Raw genomic sequence first — 14,331 nt, 5'->3', positions numbered from 1 at the left:
TTGCCACCTTCTTCCCATTGTTGTTGAACTGTATTTTCCAAGTGCTTAGTACAGTGCTCTGCACACCGTAAGCGCTCAATACATGAGATTGAATGAATGAAAGAACCTAGCTCTCCTACTTATCCCCTACTAAGGCTGCTCATCATTTTAAGTGGATTTAAGCAGGGAGGCAGGATTAATACTCTGTACCTCAGTTATCTCATCTGTAAAATGGAGATGAAGACTGTGAGCCCTACGTGGGACAACCTGATTACCTGGTATCTACCTCAGCACTTAGAACGGTGTTTGGCACATAGTAAGCGCTTAACAAATACCAACGCTATTATTATTATTAATACCCCTTGGCCTCAACTATCACTTCCTCTTAATTGTAATTTTTTTGAGTTCACGATGTGGGAGCATTTTGCACAAGAGACGTTTGGCTTACAAATTTGTTTGGGTGTCCTAACATTTCTTCCAATCCTGAACCAAAGGGTTTGAACCACAATCTAAAATGGTAGTTGCCTCTCCCTGCCAGTTAATTGAGGCAATATGACTGGCCTTGTGCCTCTCCTCTGCATGTGGCCCCACTAGACTTTGAAATGATAAGAAATATTATCAGAAATAAGAAATATTATCAGAAATAAGAATACTAAGAAAACAAACATAAACCTTCTCACTTCTCCTCTGCCTATAGCACAAGGAGATGGACCTCAGGCAACGTGAACCAGCCCGAGGAGCCGGGACAGAGCCGCTTCAGTTTACGCTGCCTTCAGTCAATCATATTTCAATCGATCAATCGTATTTATTGAGAGCTTCTTGAGGTTCCTGAAGAGTGGAAAAATGTGGCCTGAAATGTTCTGTAGAAAAATGATCAGGACAGCAGCATGAAGTATGAACTGAAGTGGGAAAAACAAGAGGCAGGGAGATCAGCTAGGAGGATAATGATCAAGGAGGGATAGGATAAATTCTTGGATTAATTTAGTAACTGTTTGGATGGAAAAGAAAGGGAGGATTTTAGTGATGTTGTGAAGCTTGACCCAACAGGATTTCATGACAGACTGAATATGTGAGTTGTGAGAGAGATGAGTTAAGGATATTATCAAGGTTGTGGACTTGTGAAACAGGGAAGATGGTAGTGCTGTCTACAGGAATGGGAAATTCAGGGAGAGTACAGGGTTTAGGTGGGAAGTTAAGGATTTAATAATAATAATGATAATGTTGGTATTTGTTAAGCGCTTACTATGTGCAGAGCACTGTTCTAAGCACTGGGGTAGATACAGGGTAATCAGGTTGTCCCACGTGAGGCTCACAGTCTTAATCCCCATTTTACAGATGAGGGAACTGAGGCACAGAGAAGTGAAGTGACTCGCCCACAGTCACATAGCTGACAAGTGGCAGAGCTGGGATTCAAAGACACGATCTCTGACTCTCAAGTCCGTGCTCTTTCCACTGAGCCATTCTGCTTTGGACATGCTAAGTTTGAGATGTCAGCAAGATATCAACGCAGAATTGTTTGAAGGCAAGAGGAACGATGAGATGGCAGGGGAGAGAGATCAGGGCTGGTGATGTAGATTTGTGGATCATCCACATAGAGATAGTAGTTGAAGCCATGGGAGCAAAGGAGTTCTCTGAGTGAATGGATATTGATGGAGAATGGAAGGGGACCCAGAACCGAGTCTTGAGGATTCCCAAAGTTAGGAGGTGGGAGGCAGAAGAGGAGCCCACGAAAGTCACTGAGCGGGAGCGACCAGAGAGACAGGACTTGTATTCTCCGAAGAGCTCAGTGTCCGTCTCCCCCGATTAGACTGTAAGCCCGTCAAAGGGCAGGGACTGTCTCTATCTGTTACCGATTTGTACATTCCAAGCGCTTAGTACAGTGCTCTGCACACAGTAAGCGCTCAATAAATACTATTGAATCAATGAATGAATGACTGCACACAGCAGCTTGCTTGATTGATAAAGGGCCCTTTCTTCAAGTTCCCAGATTTAGAAAAATAGATAGAATTGACTGTATTTCAACAATCTGACAACAGAATATTTGTTCCTTTCTCACTGATAATTGTTCATTTAAAACTGAAGAATATCTCATTTTTAAATGAACTTTTGCTTTCCCTAATTGTGATGCAATTCCACCTGGTTGCAGAAACATAAGGAATGTATCATATCAGAGCAACAGAAATGTGCCCCATTTGGGGGTTGCCTTCCCCCATATATCCTTTGTTCATCATCAAACTCCATGTGTATTATAGCCTATTCAAGTACTTTAACAGCTTCTGCCTTCCTGTATGAATTGACTAAGGAAAGATTCTTCAGGCTATTTTATTGTAAACTCCTGATCAGAGCACTTGTATGCAGATCCTCCCAAGTGCTTAATAAAACCTTTAGATTGAAAGATATTCCTCAAGATCAGCTCTACCTTGGCTTTCCCTGTAAATATGATCATTTGGTCAAATAATACTTCCAAACCTCATCAATTGCTCTAATCGTACTTTCTGTAAATTGAATTCCGGGGATTGAATTTGTCAAAGCCATCACGCTTTTTTTGGCATTTGTGTTCAAATCATATTTCAGTGATTCCTATCTCTCATTTTATTAGGAACTTTCTTCCTGCTTTCTTTGAGTAATTCCACAGGCTTGAAACGAATTGTAAATACCAGAATCAAGTAGGATTAGATAAGCCATCTGTTTACTTTTAAAGAGCTCTTTAGAAGCTCCGTGTATAACCTAACCATCAGAACCCCATTGCACTTATGTACATATCTATAATTTATTTATTTGTATTCATGTCTGCCTATTCATGTCTCCCCCATTCCACTCCCTGGCCTTTAGGATTGTTGAGGGCAGGGAAGGTGTCCGTTTATTCTTGTATTGTACTTTTCCGAGCGCTTACAACAGTGTTCTGCATACAGTATGCGCTTACTAAATATGACTGTATGAATAAAATGAATGAGTCCCAAAGTATCCTAAACATACTCAACCCCCAATTATTCCTCCGATTATTGTCCAAGAGTTGCCCATCTTTGTCTTCCTGAAAAATCTATTGAAACTAGTAGGAAGTAAGATGTTTGCAAGAGAACATGCTTTTTTAGATTCAGCTATGAGTAAGATCCAGACCAGCTTTATTTGAATGACATATTTCCAATTGCTATTTATTATAAGATCACTCTCATTTCCTAGATTGAAGACTTACATGTAGAATGGAGCTGGTCTATTTTCCCATATCTGATAGAGGAGAAAAGATAGTTTTTTTTGAAAAAAACTAATTGGTTGTCTATGCCGGCAGCTCATAATAATAATAATAATGTCGGTATTTGTTAAGCGCTTACTATGTGCCGAGCACTGTTCTAAGCGCTGGGGGTAGACACAGGGGAATCAGGATGGCCCACGTGGGGCTCACAGTCTTAATCCCCATTTTACAGATGAGGTCACTGAGGCACAGAGAAGTTAAGTGACTTGCCCACAGTCACACAGCTGACAAGTGGCAGAGCTGGGATTCTATCATTTTCCTCCTATCCAGTGGACAGATGTGCTACATTCCTGGGAATGTCCTAGTGGAAAGAGCTTGGGCCTGGGAGTCAGAGGACCTGAATCCTACTGTTAACTTTGTTATTTGTCTTCTGTGTGACTCTGGGCAAGTCACTTAAGTTTCTGGTGTCTCAGTTTCCACATCTGCAAAATCAGAATTAAATATCCGTTCTCTTTCCCATTTACATTGTGAGACCATAATAATAACGTTGGTATTTGTTAAGCGCTTACTATGTGCCGAGCACTGTTCAAGCACTGGGGTAGATACAGGGTCATCAGGTTGTCCCACGTGGGGCTCACAGTCTTAATCCCCATTTTACAGTTGAGCTAACTGAGGCACCGAGAGGTTAAGTGACTTGCCCACAGTCACCCAGCTGAGAGGTGGCAGAGTCAGGATTCGAACCCATGACCTCTGACTCCCAAGCCCGGACCATGTGGGACAAAGACTGTGTCTCATCTGATTATCTTGTATTTACCCCAACATTCGGTACAGTGAAGCAGTGTGGGAAGCAGTGTGGCTCAGTGGAAAGAGCACGGGTTTGGGAGTCAGAGGTCATGGGTTCGAATCTCAGCTCTGCCACTTGGCAGCTGGGTGACTGTGGACAAGTCACTTCATTCATTCATTCATTCAATAGTATTAATTGAGCCCTTACTGTGTGCAGAGCACTGTACTAAGAGCTTGGAATGTACAATTTGGCAACAGATGGAGACAATCCCTGACCATTGACGGGCTTACGGTGTCCCAGTTACCTCATCTGGAAAATGGGGATTAAGATTGTGAGCCCCACGTGGGACAACCTGATTACCCTGTATCTACCCCAGCACTTAGAACAGTGCTCTGCAAAATAGCAAGCGCTTAACAAATACCAACATTATTACTATTATTACAGTGCTTGCCACATAGTACCAAAGTGCCAACTGTCAAAATTATTATTAGGCCATCCAACCTGCCTTATCATGCCACTCTCTACCCGCCCTCCCCCAGAGATAGGGAGAGATGCCACCCCATAGCGAGACTTCCACGAAATTTAGAATGTTCTACCTGCCCTGCCCCAGAGATAAAGAGAGATGTAGCCATTCAGCCACAAAGTGAGGCCTCCAGAAAATTGAGAATTTTGAGAAGGCTGTGGTGGCTGTCATAACTATGATCTTTCTGTGGCTGTGACTGTGGAACTGAGTCAGAAGGATATTGAAGTTCCACTCCTCTGGCCACAGTAGTCTCCCGCTCTCTTTGGTTCACATCTTGTAATTATCTTTTCCTTATAGTTCACTTTTTGTGTTTATATTGCTTCATCTTTTCTTATGGGTTCCTAAATACCTTTCTCCCTCTCGTTCTTAAATTGTAAGTCTCTTGGAAGCCAGGACAATTATCCTTGTTCCTTTCCCAGGGTTGAGACTAGTCCTTTGCACAAAGAACGCACTCAGTAAATACTAAAATGAATGTAATAGTCATAACCATAATAATCATTTCAAGCTCCCAATTTAACCCCCTTAAACCTTTTCATGAAGATTTCCTAGATTATTAAGAAACGGGGCAAAATAGATTTAATTTACTTACCAGACAAGCTCGTTTGTGAGAAAAATGGAAAAAATTTCTGTAAATCCCTTTGAAGGCCTTAGAGAAGAATCCAGCAGAATATGGTAGCTTTAATAATGTGGAAGGGAAATTCATGCCCTCACCATCCCTCTTTTCCTACTGCCCGTATGTTTAGAAGATGAATATAAAAACATTAAAACCTCAGCAATATGTTCTATAGAAGAAGAATTTAAATTTTACTCACCTTGTCTCTCACCATTTGATAAGACTTAAAATATTTAATTATTAGAAGTTATTCCCTTTTTAGACAGCTTCATATTCAATAAGGCACTAACAATACATTTATAGAATAAAGACCCTGTACATTCACATTTTTCGCATATTTCTGAGGAAGGATTTTCAGTGCATCTTTAAAAATGGAAATTTTATAGATTCCATTGAAACCTTTTTTTTTAAGCATGGAGTGGGTAAGGAACAGGGAAAATCTGTTTTACTGGTAGTTCATGGTGGAGAATGTGAAGACAAATCTTATTTAAAAGATCATTTTCTAATCAGCATTTTTATAGTAAAATGGTGTAATGGGAAGCAACACGGCCTAGTGGGAAGAGCATGGGCCTGGGAGTCAGAGGACCTGGGTTCTAATCCCAGCTCTGCTACTCGTCCGCTGCGCGACCTTGGGCAAGTCACTTAGCATCTCCATGCTCGGTTACCTCATATGCAAAATGGGGATTCGATACCTCATCTCCCTCCTACTTAAGCTGTGAGCCCCCTGTGAGACTTGATTATCTTGTATCTACCCCAGCACTTAGTACAGTGCTTGGCCCACAGTAAGAACTTAACAAATACCGCAATTATTATACTATCATGGTTCTTATAAATTATTACTATTAATCAGTGTTTTGAAGGATTCCCAAGGAGAAATGTACATCTATTACGTGCCCAAGTGAATGTAATTTGCTGATTTTGAACATCATAAGCACTAATTTGAGTGCACTCACGTTATATTAAAACTTACTCTCTGCAGGTTCTTTAGATCTTCGACCACTGGAGGACTTCCTTAGCAAGCTGCGTCCTGAGGTAAAGAGGCTCGTCAGCTCTTCTAGAGGACTGGTAGGTGTTCTGGACCGTGAACCACTCTGTGATGAGCCATAGGTATTGACAGAGGCGTTTACCATCTTTCCCCCTTCTTGCGATGCGTTTCTGGCTGTTGAATGAGGCACTGATGGGGAGCTTCTAGAGAGACTTCCTGAATGTATAGAATCATACGGCGGAGGTCTTTTGAGGCTTAAGGGGGTAAGAGACCTCCCCATACTAACGGGAGAAGGTGAGGCTGAGTGACTTTTAGGATAGCCGTGAGGAGACTGTGTTCTGTATAAGGTAGAGGGGTGGGGTGGCGAAGACGAGTGAGCCGAAGAAGGTCCGTGAGATCCTGCCGGGTCTTTCTCTAGTTTCTGATGACCGGGGATGTGGGTCGGCAGTGACGACGGGGAGGCTCCAGCTTGTTGCTTGATGTAAGACACATTTTCCAGGACGGGAAGCTTGGTAACCTCCAGCGGCGTTAGAGGAGATTCGTCGGAATTGGGGGAACACTGTACTGGCGCTGGGGGAAACACCAACAGCGGGGGTCTGTGAGAAAGTAGGTTTGGAAACGGCGGGGGAATATCGCAAAGCAAACCCTTTGGAGTAGCTGGGATAGAGGACTTGGTGAATTCTACATCAGGCACCGTGGGAGTAGCACACTGAGAAGAACAGCTGTGATGATCCAGTTCGCACGGACATTTTGAATCTTGGCCTACATCATCAAATATAGGATATTTCATTTCCTCATAGACAGCCTCACTTTGGTCATCGTCGTCTTTTCTGAAGTCTCGTAGGATATTCCCCACCATTTCGATATAAACGGGCTCCTCTTCCTCCGCATCCAGGGCTGGGCTGCTGACCTGGGACAGGGAAGTATCCCGGGTCAGGGATGTCTTCAAGGGACCGTGCTTTTTGATATATGTTTCGTCGAAGGATGTGCTGAGCTGCGTGTTTGGATTCCTCTTTGGTTTGGGAGGAGGAATCTTCTTTGAATATTCATCACTGTGGGGCCTCGGTTTGGCTGATACTAAAATAAAAGTAGAACATGGGTACATCAGAGAAAAAGAGGGAATTATATTTACATTCGTGTTTAATAACATTTCAGAGGAATAATCCCTTCCAAACTACAATTTTATTCTACAATAATCAACATCCTCTAATTACTAGAGATCTGCTGATTTCTGCTCCTAAGTTACCATAATGTTCACCTGCACTCCAATTTCATGAGCCATTGGTGAATAGTTTAAACTCAGAAACCTTTCCCATGTCTGGCTTTGAAATTGCAAAACTGAAACATTCATATGAGACACATTCGGAAAAAAGCGGTCAAGGATTTCATAATAATTAACCTCCAAAGATTAAGCAAGAAGGAAGCTCATGAAAATTATATGTATTCAATCTGTTTGAATGGTTTCAAAAATCACATTAACTACTGGAGTTATGCTATTTAAATGATATATTTGCTCCAAAGGATCACATCTTGCTTTTAGAGAAATAATTTCCAAGACGACTACTAGGTTTACTTCCCCATTTATGCTTAAATAAATATTTTCTAAACTGATTGGTCTGATACCTCTTGAAAAAATCGACGCATTCCCTCAGCTCTGAAAACCTCATATTTCGGCCAAGTTCATTTCCTAATCATCAAGCAAAGGTTGATCATAGCACATTTGCCTTTTGTCAACAAGGAAAGCTCTCTAATATCAAAAGCAGTGCCTTTGAACAGGATTTAGTCAGTACAGACATGCCAGCTTTCTATTTCAGGGATGGGGGTGAGCTTGGGGTTGGACTCGCAGTGGGGATGTGCTGGGGTGAAAACGAGAGACAGACACGTTCGGCCCAAGGAGGTGCGTTAGTCTGCACACAAACATAGATCTTAGACTGGAGAGATTGATGTACAGGCATATACACACGTATGGGCTCAAGGACGAGGACGTACGGACACACGGCCCGCAGGTTTGGGAGGGGAAAGTGACGGGCGTGTACAGGGTTGCGGAACACCGTGGACAGGGTTCAGGACTCGGTGGAATCTGAAGGCCTGCTAAAGGCTGAAGCCGGGAGAGAGTCGAGGCCAGGAGCTCACATTTGTGGAGGCAGCTTCTGGGGGTCTCCATGATTCCGAGTAAGGCAGGGTAGGCAGCCTAGAAAACAGCATCCATGAAGTTAACGGCTCCCAATTCTGTGGGGGCAATGAAGGGGATCCTGGCATTGTGGAAAGAGGAGCAGTACGTGTGTAGTTGGGAGAGAAGGCTTGGGGAAAGGAGGATTGATGATAGATAACCGGGGCTGAAGAAATCGGGAGAGAAATATGGAAGTTGGAAGAGGTGCACTTCAAGGCTGTAAAATGCATAAAGTGTTTGGATTAGGAGCCTCTTATCTAATCGGTCTCCACCCAGTTGAAGGGGTTGATTTATGACCAGCTAATGAGCCTCATCCTCTGATCAGCTCCCAGAGAAGGGATCTTATTCATTCACAAAGGCTGACAATCACAAGGGGCAATTTGGCTCAGTTAGGGAGGGAAAATCTGGCAATTTTCCTGCCGGTCTCACATCCCTCCACAAGTCTCTTCGTTCAAAAGAATGCAAATCCTTCGTGGAGCTGTTGGAAGCACTAAGAGGGAATTTCTGGAATTTCTCGGGGTCAATTTGTACTTGGACAGCTCACCCAATTCAATCTCTCCCTTCTGCTCTTGAGAATAAGCTGCAGGCCCCCATCATAGCTGAATCTGTGTGAGGACGCTTAGTTCTGTACTTCTGAATGTTTGCCTAGGCATGATGATGATGATGGTATTTGTAAAACGCTTATTATTGGCCAAGCACTGTTCTAAGCACTGGGGTAGAAGCAAGGTAATCAGGTCATCTTACATGGGGCTCACAGTCTTAATTCCAATTTTACAGATGAGGCAACTGAGGCACAGAGTTAAGTGACTTGTCCAAAGTCACACACCTGACAAGCGGCGGAGTCGGAATTAGAACCCACGACTTCTGCCTCCCAAATCCGTGGTCTTTCCACTAAGCCACGCTGCTTCTCGTGTGGGCCTATAAAAATTGAAGGCATTTCGCGGATCTTGACCAGTAAAGACTTAATATTAAAAAGAGTAGATAAAATTGTACCGGTACCCTTCTTTTTCAGAGATGATGCTAATGACAGTGACACTGTAACCATGCATGAAAAGATGGCTGAAAAGAGCACTCCTGACTGACATTCCCTTTCCGGCTATACACACGTAAAGAGAAATCATTGCTGCACCAACAGGGTTGTTCTAGAATGAAACTGCTTCTGTTTTCCACCCTGCTTCCTGGGATCCCAATTCTCACCAAATCCTAACTCAAGGAGAACAATTTCCTTCCCGACTGCTGTCTGTCCGGTTGGTCTCTCTGGTGTCATGTTGTCCCAACCGTCCACCCCTGTGTTGCACCGTTTGATCCCGAGCTGAACTTGGCCTTTAAACATTTTATTCTGCCCTCGCCGCTTATATGAGCCCCCTTTCGGTTGACCAGTCAGCAGGTGTTTGGTATCCTACTCTCGTTATCTCTCGACACCTACTCTGTTCAGCTGAGCTGTGTTGCTGTGACATTTGTTTCAGTGCTGGTGAGTTAACTGCCATTCTGGGACCTTGTTGTCGGCCATCCTGTCCTGCCATTTGATTCACTCATTCATTCATTCAATCGTAGTTGATTGAGCACTTACAGTAAACTTACTATGGGGTTCACTGGTGATCCTGGTGAAGCCGTTCCGAAGTTGGATGTGTCTGTTCTCACTCTAGGCTTCGAGGCTGTCCATCACCTTGCCCCTCCTACCTCTCCTCCCTTCTCTCTTTCCACCGCCCACCCGGCACGCTCCGCTCCTCTGCCGCCCACCTCCTCACCGTCCCCCGTTGTCGCCTAGCCCGCCGTCGACCCCCGGGCCACGTCCTCCCGCGGTCCCGGAACGCCCTCCCTCCTCACCTCTGCCAAACTCATTCTCTTCCCCTCTTCAAAACCCTACTTAAAGCTCACCTCCTCCAAGAGGCCTTCCCAGACTGAGCTCCCCTTCTCCCTCTGTTCCCTCTACCCCCCCTTCACCTCTCCGCAGCTAAACCCTCTTCTCCCCCCTTTCTCTCTGCTCCTCCCCCTCTCCCTTCCCATCCCCTCTAGAAGCAGCGTGGCTCAGTGGAAAGAGCACGGGCTTTGGAGTCAGGGCTCATGAGTTCGAATCCCAGCTCTGCCACTTGTCGGCTGTGTGACTGTGGGCAAGTCACTTCACTTCTCGGTGCCTCAGTTCCCTCATCTGTAAAATGGGGATTAAGACTGTGAGCCCCACGTGGGACAACCTGATTCCCCTATGTCTACCCCAGTGCTTAGAACAGTGCTCGGCACATAGTAAGCGCTTAACAAATACCAACATTATTATTATTATCATTATCCCCTCAGCACTGTACTCCTCTGCTCAACTGTATTTATCTTCATTACCCTATTCATTTTGTTAATGAGATGTACATCACCTTGATTCTATTTATTTGCCATTGTTTTAATGAGATGTTCTTCCCCTTGATTCTATTTATTGCCATTGTTCTTGTCTGTCCATCTCCCCCGATTAGACTGTAAGCCCGTCAAAGGGCAGGGACTGTCTCTATCTGTTACCGATTTGTACATTCCAAGTGCTTAGTATAGTGCTCTGCACATAGTAAGCGCTCGATAAATACTATTGAATGAATGAATGTTTTATTTGGTTTAAGTCTTGTAGTTTAGTGTATAGTTACAGTAATAAATTTTGTTTGTCCAATGAAAATCTTTGATGGTATGCAAGGGGTCCCCTGGGGTCAGCCGGTACAGAACTTCAGTTTTCTGTGTTGTGACCGGGGTGAGGAGTGTCATAGCTGAGGCCCAGAGAAGTGGCTTACCCCGGTTCCATATCAGGCAAGTGATGGAACTGGGATTAGAATCCAGGTTCTCTGACTCCCAATGCTGTGCCCTGTCCTTTAGGTCATACTATTTCCCCATTTCCACAGTGTTCCATATTTTGAGGAAAACTACTGTAGGCAACTGGGGATTAGGTTGTGTCACTGCTTGGGGATTTCTGCAGGAATGTCATCAGGTCTATGTGTTTTCCAATTTTTCTGTCTGATTTAGTAATTGTGATTACTCAAGCGCTTACTGTGTGCCAAGTAGTGTTTTAAGCACTGGGGTAGATACAAATTAATCAGGTTAGACACAGTTCCTGTCCCTCGGTGGACTCACAGAGAAGCAGCGTGGCTCAGTGGAAAGAGCCCGGGCTTGGGAGTCAGAGGTCATGGGTGCAAATCCCAGCTCTGCCACTTGTCAACTGTGTGACTGTGGGCAAGTCACTTAACTTCTCTGGGTCTCAGTTACCTCATCTGTAAAATGAGGATGAAGACTATGAGCCTCATGTGGGACAACCTCGTTACCTTGTATCTACCCCAGCCCTTAGAACAGTGCTCTGCACATAATAAGCATTTAAATACCTACATTATTTTATTATTATTATTATTAATCTCTATTTTTAAACATGAGGTAACTGAGGCATAGAGAATTAGGAATTTATTTCCACAGAAGCCAGAGCTAAGGTCATGCTTCACATTCTGTGTGGTACTCTATGCTACAAAGGGTTTCTCCTAGATGGCAGAAGACTTGTTCTTGCAATGTATATTCATCCATAATAATGTGTATAAGGCAATAGAGTTTCTTTAATGGGGAATAAAAGAAGTAATGGTATTTATTGGGCACCCAGTAGGTGCTACATACTATCCTAGGCATTTAGGAAGGTACAACAGAAACAAGAAGAGATATTCCCTGACCACATGTCATCAAATCTAATAGTATAAGTCTTTAGTAATAATGATAATAATTATGGCATTTAAGTGATTACTATGTGCCAGGCACGGTAGTAAACACTGGGTGCATACAAGCAAATCGGGCTGGACTCAGTCCCTGTCCCATGCGCGGCTCACAGTCTCAATCCCCATTTTACAGATGAGGTAACCGAGGGGCACAGAAGTGGAGTGACTTGCCCAAGGTCACACAGAAGACAAATGGCAGAGCCGGGCTTAGAATCCCTGACCTTCTGACTACTGGGACCATGATCTATCTACTATGCCACGCTGCTGATAGCCTATCATTGATCGTATATGTTTCTTAGTTTCTGATATGTGTCCCAACACGCATTTTGTAGGTCTCGGTTTTATTACAATCATGAGGAGATGCAAGGTGTTGGTAGGTATTTTTTGCTTTGTTGCATGGAGTTTGTTCATTTTTGAGTTACGTCCATCAAGCCATTCTCGATTATGTCGCCCTCCCTTTACCTACAATCTTGGTGGTTACCAAATTGAGAGAAGCTTTAAGAATTTAGGAACAATTCATGGTTCGCACTGTTACTTGGAGTTCCTTGCTCGCAAAATATTATTTTCATTCATTCGCTGAATAGTATTTATTGAGTGCTTACTGTATGCAGAGCACTGGACTAAGTGCTTGGAAAGCACAATTTGGCAACAAATATCACAGATCATCTTGTAAATTTTTCAAGGATCTCAGTCTTATTGATCTTTAGATAGATGTTTTATTTTATAGCTCGAATTTGGCTTGTAAGAGTTGATGGCCGGGCCAGGATTCAGCTCCTTGTTTGTGCCTGGGTAATAATTCCAGCTCTGCCTATTGCTTGCTGTAGGACCTTGGGCAAGTCACTTAACTTCTCTGTGCCTCCGTTTTCTCAACTGTAAAATAATAATGATGACAATGTTGGTATCTGTTAAGCTCTTACTATGTGCCGAGCACTGTTCTAAGCGCTGGGGTAGACACAGGGGAATCAGGTTGTCCCACGTGGGGCTCGCAGTCTTAATCCCCATTTTACAGATGAGGTAACTGAGGCACCGAGAAGTGAAGTGACTTGCCCAAAGTCACACAGCTGACAAGTGGCCGAGCCGAGATTCGAACCCATGACCTCTGACTCCAAAGTCCGTGTTCTTTCCACTGAGCCATGCTGCTTCCCTGGTATAAAAATGAGGATTTTATACCTTTTCTCCTTCCTATTTATACTGTGAACTGCATGTGGGACAGGGACAGTGTCCAACCTGACAACCTTATATCTACCCCAGCGCTAGAGGAGTGTGTGGCAGATAGTAAGCATTTAGCAGTTTGTCTTGTTTTGCGCCATCGAGTCGTCTCCAACCCATAACGATGCCATGGACGCATCTCTCGCAGAACACCTCACCTCCAGCTGCAATCGTTCTGGCATTGGATCCATAGAGTTTCCTTGGTAAAAATACGGAAGTGGTTTACCATTTTCTCCTTCCACGCAGTAAACTTGAATCTCCACCCTCCACTCTCTCCTAAGCCACTGCTGCCCAGCACAGGTGAGTTTTGAGTATAAGGTATTTAACGAATTCCTTAAAAAATCATAACGCCCAAAAAGAAGGAAATAATAACAATAATAATTGTGGTATTTGTAAAGTACTATGAGCCACACACTATACTAAGCACTGGGGTGGATACAAGCAAATCAGGTTGGACGCCGTCCCTATCCCACAAGGGTCTCACAGTCTCCACCCTCATCTTGCAGATGAGGCAACTGAGGCTCAGAGAAGGGAAGTGACTTGCCCAAGTTCACACAGCAGACAAATGGCAGGGCCGGGATTAGAATCTATGACCTTCTAATTCCCAGTTCCGTTCTCTATCCGCTACTCCACTCTGCTTGAGGGGTGGAATCGTGGGAACTCACAAGATCCAGAAATGGAAACTGTTTAACCTAATTTCTGACCAGGCAACAAGCGTGAGGCTGTTCGGGGATCAGACCACTTCCTAGGGTGTGCTCACAACTGGGATATGTTACCGTAAAGTTCTGTCTGGGTGGAGGATGAAGTCCACATGAAGGATGCACTGGGATGGGAGGTGGGGATGGTGAATATGCCCACGTAAGGCATGGGGGAATCATACCGAAAGAGAGAGAAGATCATAAAAACAATTATGATAAAAATAATTAACCACTGGTGGTGAAGAAAAGGAAGAGAGCAAGACAGAGGCTGAGGAAAGGTCTTTCTGCTATTAAAAAATTAAAGAGAATCCCAGAAAGCAGGGGTTTAACACCAGTGCCATTTGGACCCACATTTTAAAAAATGACTGCGGCGGTATGGAAATCAGTTCCCAGGTGACATCATTTGCCAAATTTCTGGAGATGACAAAACACCCTTGAAAACTGAAGCTCTGATGTAGAGA

The 14,331-nt window shown here is 43.9% G+C and overlaps 1 protein-coding gene across 1 annotated transcript in view; it reads right to left on the bottom strand.

Moving 5' to 3' along the window:
- NYAP2 (neuronal tyrosine-phosphorylated phosphoinositide-3-kinase adaptor 2) overlaps window positions 1–14,331 on the bottom strand; it is a 271,643-nt gene that overhangs the window by 103,908 nt on the left and 153,404 nt on the right. Inside the window, exon 5 of the mRNA XM_007669866.3 lies at window positions 6,060–7,151. Within this exon, the coding sequence (XP_007668056.2) occupies window positions 6,060–7,151 (1,092 nt within the window). The remainder of the gene's footprint in view (window positions 1–6,059; window positions 7,152–14,331) is intronic.

The sequence above is a fragment of the Ornithorhynchus anatinus genome, chromosome 7 (genome assembly GCF_004115215.2).
Source record: "Ornithorhynchus anatinus isolate Pmale09 chromosome 7, mOrnAna1.pri.v4, whole genome shotgun sequence".
NCBI classification, from domain to species: Eukaryota; Metazoa; Chordata; class Mammalia; order Monotremata; family Ornithorhynchidae; genus Ornithorhynchus; species Ornithorhynchus anatinus.
This window is presented reverse-complemented; position numbering and strand designations above follow the sequence as displayed.